At 41.0% G+C, this 17,571-nt stretch overlaps 1 protein-coding gene across 24 annotated transcripts in view; it reads right to left on the bottom strand.

Annotated features, from left to right (window-relative positions):
• ZNF507 (zinc finger protein 507) overlaps positions 1-17,276 on the bottom strand; it is a 49,949-nt gene extending 32,673 nt beyond the window's left edge. For 14 of the 24 annotated variants that reach the window (XR_011543709.1, XR_011543700.1, XR_011543703.1 and 11 more), the window contains exons 1-5: positions 16,950-17,276; positions 15,421-15,514; positions 8,106-10,240; positions 6,517-6,634; positions 2,768-2,882 (exon numbers count right to left, since the gene is read on the bottom strand). Coding sequence is in view for 3 of the 24 variants with exons in the window: in XM_070632525.1 (XP_070488626.1) it covers positions 2,768-2,882; positions 6,517-6,634; positions 8,106-10,238 (2,366 nt within the window). In the remaining 21 variants the exon portion in view is untranslated. Of the gene's footprint in view, positions 1-2,767; positions 2,883-6,516; positions 6,635-8,105; positions 10,241-15,420; positions 15,616-16,949 lie in introns of all 24 variants that reach the window. The other 10 variants (XR_011543691.1, XR_011543694.1, XR_011543695.1 and 7 more) reach the window with 4 other exon arrangements.
• Between the last annotated feature and the right edge of the window lie 295 nt (positions 17,277-17,571).

The raw sequence follows: 17,571 nt of genomic DNA, 5'->3' as shown, positions 1-17,571 counted from the left end.
GACCTGGAGAAAGTTTTTATCTATTCTGTCTCTGTTTCCATATCTATGAAAATGGGATAGTAATATTCCTAAATACTAGGCTGTTGTCCAGATTAAGCGAGCTGACACAAACTGAGGGCTTAGTGCATTGCCCGGCCCACGAAAAATGTTCTAAAAAATGTTAACTATGATTATCATTTCTAATATATTTATATTTATGTAAAGACCAGACTTCATACAATGACTGACCACACTGAGGCAACGGCGTCATTCCAAAATGTCATTCCCATTGCTTAAAAACTTGCTGGGTTTTTTTCCCCCAGTTTTGGTGCCACATTAGAAAATCAGTCTCATTAATACATAAGCACGCAGTATTTTTGGCCCAGCTGATGTGCATCCCTGAAAATCAGTCTCACTATTTTCTAAGCACACATTTTACCTCATCATCTTCCTTACTCACCAGGCTATTTCAAAAAATCAACTTCAGTTTCAGAGCATAAAGACACAGAAACCCTAACCACAAAGAAAAAAGATTAATAAATCTGACTACATTAAAACTAGAAATTTCTGTTCATCAAAAAAACCTCACTGAGAAGAGAAAGGCAACCCACAGCTTAGAGAAGATATGTGCAATATATGCAACAGACAGAGGCCTCGTGTTCAGAATATATAAAGAGCTGCTGCAAATGAGTACGCAGAAGGCAGATGACCCCATAAAGAACGGGCAGTAGCCTATGAACAAATGAAAAGATGCCTAACTTCATGAATTATCAGGGAAAACGCAAATCAGAACCACAACAACACACCACTACACACCTAGCAGAATGGTCAAAATTAAAGACTGACAACACGAAGAGCTAGTAAGGAACGGGGACGTGTCCCAAAAGTATTTAAAGAAGGTGAAAGGAAGAGTCACAGATTTCAAAGTTGGAAAATAAGAGTTATGAGAAAAAGTTGGTAATAATCACATGAGGGAGTAGTATGACAACAGTTTCTTTCTGTGTAGTGTGAATAAATTTGGAAAATGATATACTGAGTCTTCTCTTCTGTAACAGGAGGAGGATTCTCACAGGATGTTGTCCACTGCTAGGAAGACCCTAAGACAACTGCAACCAATCCTATGAGTCTGTGAATATTTTAAGAACATAAGAAAACGTAATCCCTAAGACACAGAAAGCTATCAAAATGAGACTTTAAGCTGTAAATCTATTCAGGTAGATGTAACTCTCCTCCACAGGAGCAGAATCAATCGTTAAGCTCTTTCACAAATTTATCGTAACTGTATATTTGAGAGTTTCCTTGTTTGCTGTTTGTCGATAAGCTTCATGATGGCACTGATGATGCCTTTTTAATCAGGACTATAGTCTAAGAGTCTAGCACAGCTCCTGGAACATAATATTTGCTCAATAAATATTTCTCAGTGAATTTGAATGAACAGTCTAATTCTAGATCCAGAGGAATGTTATTTTATTATTGCTCAGATCATAAGAATTTGGCACAGTATGTCATTAAATTTAAGAATAAAGATATCCCAAACATAAAGGCAAAGCTTTCTCCTCACACCAGATGAACCAGTGTCTCTGGTTTCCATCATGTTCTCCCACATAGTTCCTAGTGTAAATAATAAATGATACATGTTAAATACCACCTATCACTCCTCATCTACAATTTATGGCACTGAGTTATTTTTAATAATGGTTAATAGCCTTCGTTATACTTGGGGGAAAAATCTCTCTAAGGGATCCTAGTTTTAAAAACATTTGAAATAAAAATAGAGACACTGTAGCAAGGTCAAAGACATTGCACAGAGCTAAAAGACTCTGCAAACAGATAGTGTATGAAGAGTGATTATAAATAAGTCTGCTAGTTAGCAAATTAAGCAAATATTAAATATTTAAAACCATATATAGAGAGAGAATGCCACATTATGGGATGAAATAAAGGCATTTTAAGGCATAGTCTGTCAGGTTTTCATTAAATATTAACAAAGTAACTTCCCTACATTGACCTGTGTCATACCTATAAACCCTGGGGAGAGAGTTAAAACGTGAAACAAGTTTTGACAAGGGGTTAATGAGTTCGTGCCGACGGCCCAGCACTATGGGTCACAGTGACTCACTCAGCTTTGAGTGGGAATCTGGTGTTCCATCATGTCTGCTAGTAGAACAAGCTGTCTAGCTCCGTGACAGCTAGACAAACTTTGCAACAATGTACCTTAACTATACATAAATAAGTAGTTTATTCTCAAGAGGCAAAGTTTAAGAAATAATGATTTCTATTTATCAACCTATCTTGACCAACTAAGAATGCCTACATTTTTTGACAATACCTATTAGAATTGCCATTTGTAAAAAATCAACAAAATTAAATTAAATGACCTTATTCTATACATATGAGATCAATTTTCAAAAACAGAATCTTTCATAGGGAATTTTATTGCTTTTAAGTTTCAAGGATCTTTTGATGGAATATTGAGTATTTAACTGCCAAATCACTGAAATGTAGTCTAAGCAGTGAAAATTGCTAATAATTTATACCCAAATAAAACTGGAAACATAAAAATGATATAGACATCTTCCTGTATTTCAACTAGACAAATGCCTATTGTCGTAACACTCAGGCTTAACGTTCATATTCTTTAATAAACACTCATGAAACCAGTAAGGGAAAGTTTCTTAGTGCTTAACCTGTGTTTAAACTAGTGTTATGAATTAATTACTTCTACTTTTTTTTTTTACTATAACATATTTTAATACAAGCATTACAACTCTAAGATCATCACACTTACCTGTACGGCTTATCAGAGTTATGGATTCGTCTGTGGTTTCTGACACCCACGTATGTTGTACTTGTATAATCACACACATCACATCTATACTGTTTCTGGACTGAAGACTTATTCCCTAGACAAGGTAGTTCAGAGTTTTAGCAATATGCTTTGATTAGATTCAAATGACAGCATTTACATTCCACTGTAAGTGAATACTTATACCACACAGTATAACATTTCAATCAGGGCTTTCTCACTATTTAATAAAGTTAGTAAGTTGAAGTTTTAAAGTGGCTTCACAGGTTCTCCTCCATCTGGACTGTCAGCAGATATAAACTGAGTATCATCTGACTTGTAAACATAGATACATAGGCTTGGTTTCTACAAAACCTTGTACAAAATTCTGAAATACAATGAACTTGATGCCAGCAGCCCTGCTGACTGTGCAGCACCTGACTTAACCAGATACACTGTTAATTTGAAAGGTGTTAGTCTAATCAATATTGGACATGTTGTCTTAAGGAAACACAGATTTGCCAACAAGTTATAATTGAATACTATAATCCAATATTATAAAGTATGGCTACAAAGAACAAATAACAAACTCAATACAAAAAGCCTAAAGCTTTTTCACTCTGTAGGCTTCCTTTGTTTGTAACTATCAGCTATCAATGCAACAATGGAAGGAAAAGAAACTGCAAATTATTAAGTGCTACATAATATAATTCTATCTAGTGAAGTGACAGGTCACAAGCACAAAGGTTATGACTAACATGAACACGTGGCTCTCTGAAATCCAGGAAACACAGATCCAGTGGAAATAGGCCACGTTCCTAAACTCACTCTGCAAGAACAGAGCTGGCTAATTCAAATCAGAGTAAACCTGAGACAAAACAAGCCGAATGGCTTGATCATATGAACCTGCTCCTGGAGGTGTTTGACGCTTTCTTTACTCTGCTGCCGGCACACAGTCCACAGGCCACTGACAGCCCCACTGCTTTACACGCAGAAACAAAGCAAGCGTGGAAGCTGAAGAAGGCTGAGCAGGAAGCTGGCTTAGGTAGAACACCAGGGCACAGAGAGCTAAGTAAAATGGGTGGCACAAAAGAAAACCCACACTGACATTTGAACAAAACAAAGGAAATCCTTAAGTTAAATTTAAGCTTTCTAAAACTGAAATTTTCTTTTGCTAATAACTACTTTTGCCAAGTAGAACAAAACGTCCTAATTTCCTGGAATAAATCTGTAACATTAATATACATACTAATCATAATTATAATGTGAGTATTGCTCTTAATTGGTAGGTTAAAAACTTGGACTTGATTATAAGTGGCACTGTTCCAAATACAGTTTAAAAAAAACTCTGAAAAAATGAAGTGTGAAATATTGGATAATGGTTTGGTGTGAGAAATATTACAGATCAATGACAACTAATAAAAATGACAGATGGAAAAACTTAATATAGCACAGAATGAGAGCCTGTGCTACTTCAAGCAACTGTCTCCAATGGAAAGAAAATTGGATTTAAAGTTCAAAAACTTGGGTTGAGTCCTCGCTCTGCCACTTAGTACCCGTGTGATCACAGGCAAATTATTTTACCTCTTGAGGACTCAGTTTTCTCATCTACAAAATGGAAACACTAGGCCCTCCCAGCGTGGGTGAGCCCAGTAGCACTCTGTGGTTTCCTTCACCAGCGTCCACATGTCCTGCGTGCCGGCCTCGAGTCTGACTGCTGCCTGCTGTCGACTCCCCGCAGGCAGGGATGCACCTGTTTTGTTTACACGGGATTCCAGGGCTTGGTGAATTGCAGGTTTACACTACAGAAGAATAAATTTCCTGAAGAAACACAAAATGAAGGTGCTCTGCCCGAGGCTCTATGAGAGCAGCCGTGTGCTTGCTCACATACCTGTCGGCACAGTTCTGTCTTCCTCACTGGGCTGGGGTCCTCAAAGACAGCGAGGCCTTCGCCATACTCCCAGCACCTAGCACAGTGTCCCGCTCAGCATGGGCACTCCATGCCTCTCGGCAGAACGAGTGTCTGAGGTGCCACTACACTGGACCTCTGAGTGGAAACCACGCCTTAAGTTCTCTGTGCTATCAAAGTGGGGAGACAGTGGGGACCACAGAAACACACATCCTCATTTGCTTAATAAGTTCACTAAATAGCTAAAGAAGTTTTAATAGGACATAAATTATTTTTACCTTCCTTGTGACCTAAAAACTTGTTCTTTGGCCTAACAACCAGGTTACTTTCTAAAGTTCTACTACTGAATTCATGAAGTCTCAGTATAGCTGTCCGTGTGCAGGAGGTTAGCAGTCATTAAACCGTTACACTACTGTGACAGAGAAAAGCAAATGGAGCCAAGTGGAAGGAAAAAAGGCAGGGCAAGCAATTTAAAACCCACACATCTAACCCTAAGAAACAGTCTGACTCAAAGGAAAGATGCTGCAAAATGGAATATGCTGGACAGATGCTAACGTAAAGCTCGAGCTGGTTATTTTATTCTGGAGCTGACATTTTAATCTTTTCTACTAAAATTGTGAGTTTTAATTGGTTAATCCATTTGCACAGCTTTAAATTATTGCTTTTGAAGATGGTGCTAGAAAAGACATATTCCACCACTAGTATTAACCGCAGGTGGTGCCACTGAGTAGTAGTTACTTTATTCCTTCATTAGGGATTTATGATCCAATGCTATCCAATGTTTTAATGTCTCCTTTAAAGGGGATATGGAAACATAATGAATTAAAATAAAAGGAGGCATTTAGGGCTATTTTGTAAAAAGGAAACAAAACTGTTTTAGCTCAGCCATCTACTGCAGAAACAGATGCTATGTCATAAACTCCTTTTGTTTTGGATAGTTTTACAGGGGTGACATCTGTTTGACAAGAGAATCTTGGTGCTACAGTGGTGTCAAATCAGTTCTTTCAGAAACATTCTAGAATCAGTTATGCTTTCTTGGGTATAATTTAATGAAACATTATGGTAAAACATTTTACTCTGCAGTTGTTTCTAACTTTAATTCTTAGGAAATCTAAAAAGGAAAGTCACCCCAATATGTTTTATTTCCCATAAACACTATGTACCACACTTGAGACATTTAAAGTATATCAATTGAAGTGAGCTGATGCAAGAAAGCACAGCTTATTACACTTTATCCCTAATTCTCCGGATGTGGCATCCGCCTTTTCATGGAACTCTAATTAAATCTTTTGATTCTAATATTCCTATTAGTAGAAACTTGGCCGACTGGTACCTAACTAGTACATAAAAAGATCTTGGTTTTTTTCTTTTTTTTTAAACAATGCAGATGAAATCTGGCAGTCATACTTGGATAGGAATAAGATCACGGCAGGAAGCCTCAGTTAAGGTTTGAGGTGGGGGCCTACCATCTGCAAAGGCTATGTTCTCACTGGGTCAACTGGTGCCGAATGAGGGAGGGGAGGCGTGCTTTCTACGCTGCAGCTTTCCTGGCTTGCTGGTATGTCAACTCAGGGTTTATGCTATACTTGGCTCTTGCAGGACAGCACAAATTTCAGTGTAACATCTACCTACACAGTTGAAGCTGAGTACTTACTAATATAGCATTTCATTTAGAATTCGGAATTTCCTTAGGAACAGATATAAGATTCACTCACATCCATAGCATAAAAATAGAAAAAAAATATGCAGCATTAGTACTGAAAATAACCCATATGACAACTAAGGGTATTTTTTTAACTTCATACGCTAGTCAGTGAAGCCTATATAAAAAATGCACAGATACCTTCTGGAACACATCTTCCTTCAGCTGTATCACTGGAAATTCTTGACTCACTAGAAGTGGCTATTGACAAGGGATCTGGAAGACTGTGTTGCTCTCTCTCATGGGTCCTCAGTTGACTCTAAAACATTGAGAGAAATTAATACGTAATTTTCAATAAATATATTTGCACAGTGACTAGAAGGCTGTAGGAGGAATTAATTATTTTCATGGCCTAGTACCTAGAACACATTACCAAGATTTTAAAATCAAATGTGCTGGATGATAATTTGATATATTTGACAGTTTATGGAAAGAAATACACTAGGGAAATCACAACCTCATCAAAAAGACAGTTCCCCTTTTCGTATTCTCCTAAAGGAAGCCACCGCTATCTTAGGAGGTGTTGATACGTGGCACGTGCATGCTTACTGAACCACAAGCAGGCCCAGAGGATGAAAGAGCAGAGTGTTCAGAACAACTCAATACTTTCGGAAAAATAAATCCAATCACAGTTAACTGCTGGACTCCTATTAATTTCTGCTTGTGGATATCAACTAAATGTGTCAGAGAGACCTAATTGGAACTGCTCCTCCAAGGATGTCTTCTTCCTCCACCTCACGCCCACGAATCAAGAGTGCAACAGCAAAAGAAACTCCTGGAAACTTCTGGAACTTGCTTCTGCAGCCCATTTGGATGCACTATTTGTTTAGTGGCCTGAGGCCATTTCAGAATTTCATGAGGGCAATCCAAGTAGGCGGTGAATCTCAGACTCAAAGGCTTTTCTATTTCTGATTAGCTTTTTACCACCAGCTAGACCCCAACTCTGAGTAATTTGAGAGGGAAAGTCTACATCTCAGTTAGACCTATAGGATACATTTTTGACTTTTCAAACAGTTAACTGGCACCCTGAAGAAGAAAAGTTCTAAATCAACGATTCAATGAATGTGAGTTTCTTTCACAAAAACAGTATTTCATGCTGGTTGTTGCTTTTAAGGTAGCACATAAGATGAAAATCACATCGCTAAAGGAATCCTTGAAAGTCCCTAAAACTGCCCATGAAACAGAAGCTAAGGGGCTCTACTTCCACTGTATTGTCTTTCCCTAAGTCCAGTACAGCCCATTTTTCTTTCTGCAATGATACAAATCACTGTTGGTTGTTTGTGCAGCAGTTGAAGTGAATGACTTGCATGGGGGGGGGGGCCATGTAAGTTGAAAAATAGATATTTTTATGTTGATAATGCAGCATTAAATTTGTGTAAGTCAAATGTTTATGATGTCCCTCCACTATACATTCTCTTGTAATTCCCTTGTTATTTAAAATCAATACTTTTTAAAAAAGACAGACACACTAAAATACTAAGCGATAAACACAGAAGCTGTTAAGGCGGCAGGAAGTAGGGAAAAGAATCCTACACCAGAAATTCTTATGACCTAGATTTCCGTCCCAACCTTCATACTAATTAGTTGGGATCCCCTGGGCAAATTACCGTACTTTTCTGGGCCTCAGTTTCCTTATCTATAAAATGAGGTGGTTGGACTATGTCTACAAAGTTCCCTCCTTGCTCTCAAATCCTAAGGTTCTCTGATTGATTTCAAGCCCCAGGGCTCACCTTATAATGAAAAGATTCTTCGCACTGCTTGCACTGGTATATTCTTGTTTTACAGTGGTTGATCATGTGGGTCTCCAAGTCTTTGCTGTTGTCAGCTATGTGCTCACAGATAGGACACTGATACGGCTGCCTCTGTCGATGGACTCGCAAGTGCTGTTTGATGTAGCCCTTGTTCCCACTTGCGTAGTGACACAAGCGGCAGCGGTAGGGCCGATCAGCATGAGGGATGTACTCCACTACACTGCTTCCTGACAAACCTGGATCGCTGATGGGTTGGCATTGGGCATTATCCTGTAACTCTTTCAAAATGTCATCATCTGAAGCATTTTGGTCTGTCCTTTCCCTCAACTTTTCAATTACAGTGAGCAAAGACATGCTGATGCCTGTCTTTACTTGCCCATCTGACAATTCCTGCCTGCCGTCTGGGAGCGCAACCAAGGTAGAGCTGCTTTGGTTAAAACTAGTCAAGCCATCTGAAGAGTTTTTAAGTGGTGACATAATTTTAGAATATGCTGCCAATGTACTATCTACTTGCCTTTGTCCAGTATTTGGATCTAAAAGGTTTATATTCCCATAGTGCCCAAGGTTGGCTCTTGTTAGTTCTGCAGCCCTTATAGGCATCGTAACCAGGGCTTCTGCAGCTAATGAGTGCAGTCTAAGAGACTCAGAATTTGTCCTTCTTCGGCCTGGTGGGGCATTCTCGTCAGGAGCCAGTCCTTTACTTATTAACTCACTGTCTTTCTTCTCTGGATTGCTCCAGCCTATGATCAGCCCCCCAATATCAACAGTACATTTATCAGCACGATAAACTTCATCTCTTCCTTCACACCCAAGCTGGGCTTCTGTGGGGCTCAGGTTCTTCCCTTCTTCAATTTCAGCATTCATGAGGAAATGCTTCTGTGAAAGAGTTTCTTCAGCATTTGGCAAACGCTCCACTATCACGTTGACATGACCTTTTTTATTTGGGCTACTGCTGATGATTTTCTGTGCTGAGGAAAGTAGGCTATCAGCAATCAGATTCTCCTCCACATCAGAAATCACCTCCAGCATTTCTTCCTCATTAGTGTCAAGGGTAACTGACTGACTTAGATGAACTCCCCCTTCTGCACTCTGTTCTAAAGGAGACGAGGATGATAACGGTTCTGAGCTGCAAATCTGCACTTGCACTGATGGCCCGTTGTGGATACTCAGTTCATTGTCTCCAATAGCAATGACTACTGCATCAACCCCTCCAGGTGCGGCAGCCACTGAAGAATCCAGCAAGCCCAGGGGCTCATTTTCATTTTCAAAAATTGGATAGGAGCAGTCAACCTCCCCAGCATGTTTCCAAGCATGTGTTTTCAACATTCTCTGCTGGCCACAAGTATAACTACAAAACAAGCATCGATACATGCCATACTGTTCATATGCATACCATTTCCTCCTACCCACTTCTGTCATGGACACAGTTTGGGCATTATGAGCTTGTGGCTTGTCCAGACTTACTGGGACGTCAGGAGTGCTGTCATTATTTCTCTCCGTGGTTCTCTGACACAAGGAGTTGGCGGGGCTTACGCACTGTTGGGCTTTGGGTTGAGTGTGACTGCTGGCATTGTTTTCATGGTCATTTACCACGTGAGCTTCAAGTTCCTCTTGGCTTTTAGATGTAATATGGCACTCTGAGCACATTAATATCACTTCATTCTGCTGACCATGCTGCTTGATATGATCTTTTAACACAGAAAAAGATGATGACAGAAACTTACAAAGGCTACACTGGTAAGACATAGCCTTCCCATCATTCTGGGCAAGAGAGTCAGGGGTAAAATGTATTTGCGACATCTCAGCCCTTCTAATATCAGCAGCAGACGACCGGGTTACTTTAGCTGGAATCTCACAAAGTTCTTGGTTTTCAAGAGAGTGCATTGCAGCACTTGAACGTGAGCGTTTTTTCCCAATTAAAAGACATTTTTGTGACTTTTCATGCTCCACTATCTTGCTTAACTTCTGGATAACATGGATTAATGGATCTGTTTTAGCTTTTCTTTGTTCATCAATTTCCAGTGATGAACTGATGACAGTTTCAGCAGTCAGTATAGCCTCCTGTTCTCCAATATCTGGCACCAACATGGCAACAGTGCTGCTTTCTTCCATATCTAAAAAGGATAATATACAACAGAAAGAAATACCAGGTTACACAGGTATATAATTCAGGAAATATAAACCAATCTTAGTATTTTCTAACCTGGGAACTCCATATCAATATATCTTGCTTCTCCCATAGAGACCTAAATTGTTCAGAATTTCTCTTGGGAATGGTATCTCCTATCAAGACTGATGATACAGATCTTTCTATCCTTCATTTCTTTCTTTGGAAACGACTTTAACAACCTGCATCTCCTTCTTCCTTCACTTTCTTTGCCCTAGACATCTAGCTAGACCCAATCAATACTCCCCTTTTTTTGCACAATGCCAAAACAAATGACTCTTGTTCCTTGATTGAAGGAAGATGGCCATTCCCAGGGCATGTGAAACCACCTCAAGTTACTATGAAATACCATCTGTAAAGCCAATACATGACTCACACAATTCTTGGGAGGCAATTTCTTACACCAAATGTAATTGTAGTTTTATTATTAAAATCATAAATTTCAGGGTTTTTTCTCCCCAAATCTTTGGACTTGTGAAAATATAGTCACGTAACCTATTGTAAGGGCACAGTGAACTTTGAGTAGTACTATGCAAACGAAACTACATAAAAGCAACGATCCAGTTCCTTCTCTCACTTCCTTTATCTTCCTGGAGATAAACCACAAACTATGCTGTGGTTTTTTCCAGAGGTCATATTAGTGGTCAATTATTACTCACACACACATACATATTTTTTTTTCTGAAAGGGAAAGGGGTATCAGAAAAGGAAAAAATTGATATCCTAGTTGTGTTTCCAGTCTCAATATGGACAGAGTCCTTAGAAGGGTTATCTGCAGGTTCCGGCAGTGTGTTATGGCCAAGGAAGTCACTAAACATAAAGGACTCCCAATATCTTTCAGTCTCAAACTTGATTACTCTATCTCCTGGCAGTACTTTCATTTCAAACATTTCCTTTGGCTTAAAGTGAGATTAATTTGTTGACTTGGATCAGATTTTTAAGTGTAGGCTTTTTTCCAGCAACAAGTTTTGTTTTTCCACATTTTAGGTGCATTCTGGGATCTTACTCACAACATTCAATAAATGCCAGCAAATTTTTCGTGGCACTAGCTATAGACCATAGCCCATACTATTCTTAAATCTCAGTCAGAGGCTCTGAATTCTTATTTCAGGAGGTAAATCATGGCTCCTCTTCCCCCAGGGGACTGAATCGACATATCGGGTTCCTGGAGCCCCTGCCAAGATCACACCTAAACTCCTCCCAGACCCCCCCAGTGCTCTGACCTGCCTCAGCGCCAGTTCCCCAGATCAACTCTCGGCAGCAGTTATAGCTTTTCCTCTCTTATTTCTACTCTTCCTGGCACACTACCTTTCTAGATCTAGGTCCACATCAGGCAAAAAGGCCAACATTTTACTCTCGGCTTCCTTAGGACTACTTCTTCCCTCCTTCCTAACACCGTGCCCTACGTGATCAGCTTCTTTCTCTTTTCCACTTCTGACCACACTCATGGCAGGGCACGCCTTCCACAGTCATTACAACAAATGACAGCTATCCCAGCTCCCAAAGCCCAGTGGTCCTTTAGCCACTCTCTCCCCTTAACAATCTAAGGGCATTACCGCTCAAAAGACTAGTTCCTTCAATCTTTCTTAAGTAGGATGAACAAAAGTGTTTTTAAATCTCTACATTCAACCTTAAGTCACTAAAAGAGGGGACCAGTGGGGGAACACTTTGTTTCCTTAGAAAAATCCTTTGTGACTTCCTAAGTCACCTTATTGCCTGAGAATTCCACATCTTTAGGCCAAGGGGAGCTGTGGCTCTTCCTGTGACTACTGATTTCCTTTTAGGGTCATTCACTTAAGGCTTTCTTTCAGTTCAATTGTTAAACGCAAATTAGTTAAGTAATAGTTAATGATAGGAGTCCCTGCACATTCAGTTTCTTGCACAAGATTCGGTGCTCTACTATAGATCTATGGCCTCCTTCCCCAGGAAACAGGACATCCATGTAGGCTGATTGATAATCTGGAGGTTAACAAGTGAATATTTCCTCAGCAGACTCTGCACACCCACAGGGTTACAAAGGTGACTCAGATTATCCTTCTTCTACTTAATGATACAATAGGGGGGAGACAGAGCCGTGCAAATTGCTCCCTGTGGATATTTCACTGTGTACCTTAAAAAGAAAGTGGAAGGAAGAAGGGGAGGAGTTCATTTTATCTCAAGCAAAAGACTAATACAAAAGAATCTGACAAAACATTCAGATTTTTAAAGCTGTGCCTGCTCAGGCATTAAGAGCTAATGGAAATTTGCAGCAGATGCTCCAATTTTCCCTGAACATTTATGTAAGTATCTCATTTTAGAGGCTGCAGACATTTGGGGATAAGTACAGAAATGGAAGCCATAAAACAGATATGACAACATAAAATACATCAAGAAACACCTGAAAAACCAGTTTGAGTCCATGTGGCAAATCAATGTACAAGTTAAGTCTCATTAAAACAAAGTCTCTTAAAAATGTTAGATAAACAGTTCATAGTAAAGTATACACAGGAAGTAAAGTTGACCTCGTGGCCAACTCTTCAAATTTTCACAAAAGTTTCACTTTGGCCACTGATGTACATATATATGGGATTGCATGTCAAGTGAAGGAAAATTTATTTGAATAAAAGGGACAAAAATAAGGAGTACAAATACAATCCCAGTGGCTCAATAATGATGACAACATGGATTACAATAATCTGCATGCTATCCATGGCCTCCAAGAGTTCAATGGAAATGCAACTTTACATTGGGTGGGTGGAGAGGGTAGGGATAAAGTAAGAATGGCAAATTTTGTAGCTGAAGTTGAGTGATGAGTACCTAGGAGTTCATGATACTATTATTTCTACTGGTGTAAATGTTCAAAATTTTTCTTAACAAAAAGTTACAGAAAAAATTCTGTGCAGGGTACCAAGCAAAGTACCAGGAAGAATCGAAAAAATTTTAAATTCACAGTACTCATGGTTTAAAACTGAGCTGAGTGGATAAGATAAATATATTTGGAAGTTAAAAAGAATTAACAGCTTTTAAACAATGCAATAGTACATAAGGTAAAACAGTCAGAAGGCAGCAGTCAGTGACAAAATCCTAACAAAGACTAAGAGCTCCTTTTGGTCTAGGAAGGTAAGCAAAGGCTTCTGGAAGAAGTAAGATGTACACTGTATTCCAAAAGATGAGCACACCAGATGTCAGCCATTTCTCCCTCTAGAGTCACTGTCTCCTCTTCTGCACTCTACTCTCTGTCCCAGGAGGGAATATAGCATCAGGCTCCAAAACCCTGTGGTTTCTGGTTGAGTTGCGCCAATGGGAAGCCATGACAGGAGACCAGAGGGAGGCAGGAGAGTGAGATCAGGAGATTCATTTCCCCAGTTTCATCCCTCCAGGTCACCTCAAATTGGCCACGTTCCTCAGAAGAAAGCCATTCTCCCCAGGCAGGCTGCTCTACCAGACTCTCGTGGTTCTGGGACCTCTCCCTTCTCCCGATCCTGCTAGCTCCACATATACATGCCCTACACCTTTATTAGGAGTATCTCTGTAAATACATCCTCCTTGAATTATCCTAATTAGGGTGTGCTATTGGCTTTCTTGGAATTCTGTTGACACAATGGTAAGACTAACAAGGAAAGTAGCCATAATTATTATACTTTCAGAAGCAAGAATAGGCATGCTATCCAAGGGTTAGTGAAAAGATCAATACGGCTCAATAGTAAGGTTTACAAGGAAGAGGAAAGACAAGAGGTATCACAAAACAGGGTTTCTTGTTTGGAATCTTTAGACATAACAACATTAGACCAAATATATTGAATTGTTACAAATAAATAAATAAAAGTTGTATCCCAAACCAGAAAAGTTTTACAGCCTTTTCCAGTGCATCTCAAATTTTTCTAAGACAACAGCATTCCACAGACAAAAGCTTACAATTAATGTCTTTCCCAAGAAAAGAGTCAAATTATTTCAGTTGTCTTTAGTTTCCTATAATTTGCTATTTGGTTTATTTGTATATCTAATTAGTTTCTTCCAGTTATAGCAGTATGATTATCCTAAGTAAAATCAACTTGAACAATTCGTGTGGGCCTGGAGAAAGGCTGTAATTTTCTGTGTATATACAAAGACAGTTCAATATGGTATAAAGAACCTTTTCTTTCAGACTAAGGATTTGTTCTTTCCAAACTAGAAAAAAATTGTGCTATAGAAGTAATGGCCAATTCCCCATTCTTCTAAATTATCGTAATTCTAAAATATAAACATTTATTTTACTCCAGCCAAAAGACGACATGGGACATAAGCTCATGGGTCCCTCTCCTAGAATGCCCTCAGTTAGCTGTGTGACCTTAGGCAAGTCACTGTTTCTGTGGCTTTTAGATTCCTCAGATGTAAAATAAGAGTGTGGTGCTGGATGAACTTTCATGTTCCTGAATTATAAACCGTATATAAAAAATCACCTGGCAACTACTTACATATTATTTATAGATTTATCTTACTAATATCAGCCATAATTTATTTGAATTAAAATCTCCTTAGCTTAATGTAATTCTTAATTACCACTAAGAAAAATAACTGAGTATAAATATCACAAGTATATGAATTTCATAGTCTAAAATTTCTTAGCTGGCATCTAGCCTGAGAGAATATTCTAATTTGGCAGCTGCAGTTAAGACATAAGGTCTAACTAATGTTAAGCAATATTCAGATTTAACATTTATTGAGCACCAACAATGTGCCGGACACACTGTGTGCCCAAACAGTGCTGGAGACTATGAAAATGAGTGAGAGGAAATCCTTGCCCTTGAGGTCTCATAGTCCAGGGAGCAGCGTGAAGATTTAGTGTATTACTCACATAATTCCTGGTGATATTAACCTCTTTTTTTGCACATGAGGAATCTGAGGCTCACTGATATAAAGTAATAACTGGCTGAAGCATTGGAATCTAGGCATGATTCTAAATCCATCCTTCCTCTTATTTTCCTCTTATTTCTCAGTGAGAACAAAAATGTATAAAGTAACAACACCGAAAAGAATAACAGCCCCCTACAGTCAGGCTGTATCAAACACGTTAGTGTGTTTGATCCTCATAACTTTTTGGGACAGGCTAGGTGGGTGTTACACAATTCTACAAATAAGGAAACACTCAGTGCAATTTAAGTGACTTACCCAAGGTTACATGGCTGTTAAGTGGCAGAGCCAGTGTCTTTCAAATCAATTCCTGAAATTAATACAGTCCCTTGGATCAATCTTCAAAATCCAGCTGTGGCCAAGAATGAAAGTATACAGTATCAAACATTTCTCTTTCTTGGTTAAACAAAGTAATGGTTTTTTTTTTTTGGCAGTGAAAAATTTCCTGATAATCTATGTGAAAAAGAAATTCAGAGGAATGTTCATGTAACCCACTTACGTGAGGCAAATTTATATAACTTATCTAACAAGTAGACTTCAGGATTTTGTGCAAGTCAGAAAGTAAAGCTCTGGAAACTTCTCCCAATAATGGTGTACTTTGTTTTAGCTCAGACTTTATCGAAAGGACTAAAAATACTACTGGTTTTATTGATACCACTTTCTAACGAATAAGGAACAATAAATAGTATATTGTTATCTTAATCTTAACCAAAAATACAATCTAAGGGATGATTCTGCAAACTTCAAACAGTTCTACAAGCACAGGAGGCTGAATGGCAGCATGAAAAGATAGGACACAGCAGACTGACCTATACATCTTTTAATGCAGTTTCCCGCCCTGGTGCTACATTTCTTTGCTACTGTTTCTTTCACTAGCCAGAATGAATCTTTTAGATCAAAGACCGCTTATTCATTTCACCTAGAATGCAACTATCTTATCGATTACGGTTAAGTAAATAGTTCACTGCCAGGGTGGAGAGCATGTCTTTGGTCCTCCGAAGTTAATTTTAAACGAGTTAGTGAGGTAAAGGAATGAAGGGCCAAGCTTTCTCTTGTAATCAATATCGCAACCCATACACTGGGTCAGAGCGGAGGACCGGAGAAAGCACAAACTCAAGGTGATAAATCCAGTAATTGCCTGATAAGAGAGATGCACACTGATAGCAAATTACACCCCACTGCACTAACGAAAAAGATCGCCTCCAGGCTGGGATGGTGGCCTCGGCCGAATTAATCATCCAGGCCTTCCACACAAACCATTCACTCCCATGCCCCCAGGTCTTAAGAAGTAGGAGCTTTTCCCAGTGAGCTCGGGGATCTCGGGGGAGCTCATTTCATCTCAGAGGTTCGCAATAGGTGCAGGGGGCTGGGGCTGCTTTTCTGTACTCGCTTTTTCTACACGAAGCAGTGTGGCTCGAGGACGGGGGCGGTGGGGGTCGAGAAAAAGTAATCGAGAGAGGCGGTGAGGACGCCGTTCTCGGCTCCATCCCGACGGGCCCGGGCGGCTTCCCCTCTGCAGAGGGCAAGGGGGCAACGCCTCGGCGGGCCTGCCCGCGGACCGCGCTGGTGACAGGACGCGCGGCGCGGGGCTTCCCCCTCCCCGGGCGGTGGGCAAGGCCGGGGGCTCCGCGAGCCTTGCCGTGGGCGGCAGCGAGGACCGAAGCGGGACACGGAACTTGCGGCGTGTGGCGAGCTCCGGGCGGGCGCCGGCAGAGGCCCGAGGGAGGGCGCACATGGCCGGCGGCGGCGCTGCGGGCGGGCGGAGGGGCGGCCCCGGGGCGCGGTACCTGCGGTCGGGCGGCGGCTGCTGCGTCCGCGAGCCTCCGTGGGCCGGCCGGGCGCCTGGCCGTGCCCTCGCCCTCGTCCTCGCCCACCTCTCTCCCGGCTCTTTTCCCTCTTTTCCCCCGCTTTTCCCCTCCTCATCCGGAGCTCCAAAATGGCGGCGCCGGGCACGGATCACGTGAGCCACGGGCAGGTCAGGTGACCCGAGTGGCGGGCGGCGGGGGCGGGGCGAGGCTCAGGCCCCGCCCACGGGCATCCCGGGGCTCCGGGGCGAGGCTGGCCCGGACGAGGTAACCTGGCGGCTGACGGCAGTGGCCCGTCCTGGGCGGGGTTCGGGCGTGGTTGGCGGGCTCTCAAGGCCTGCGCGGTGGCCTCTCGGTGGTCGTCTGGGGTCGAAGTCAGAGTATGATCACTTGCAGTCTCCCCACGTCGCCCAAATCTGCTTCATCACTCCATCCCCTCCCGAATTGGCTTTCAACAATGGCCACTGGCCTTCTTTTCAGCCCTGTGCTTCAGAATTTGTTACTGCTTTGGTTGGGCTACCCTTTTTGCGTTGTTCTTGGCTAAAATTTAGAAGTCCTTGCTGGATTCATGGCTGGACTTCAGATGTGTCTGGCGAGGGGCAGA

This window comes from Equus przewalskii, chromosome 9 (genome assembly GCF_037783145.1).
Source record: "Equus przewalskii isolate Varuska chromosome 9, EquPr2, whole genome shotgun sequence".
NCBI classification, from domain to species: domain Eukaryota; kingdom Metazoa; phylum Chordata; class Mammalia; order Perissodactyla; family Equidae; genus Equus; species Equus przewalskii.
Note: the sequence above shows the minus strand (reverse complement) of the source record. Positions and strands in the feature narration are given on the sequence as shown.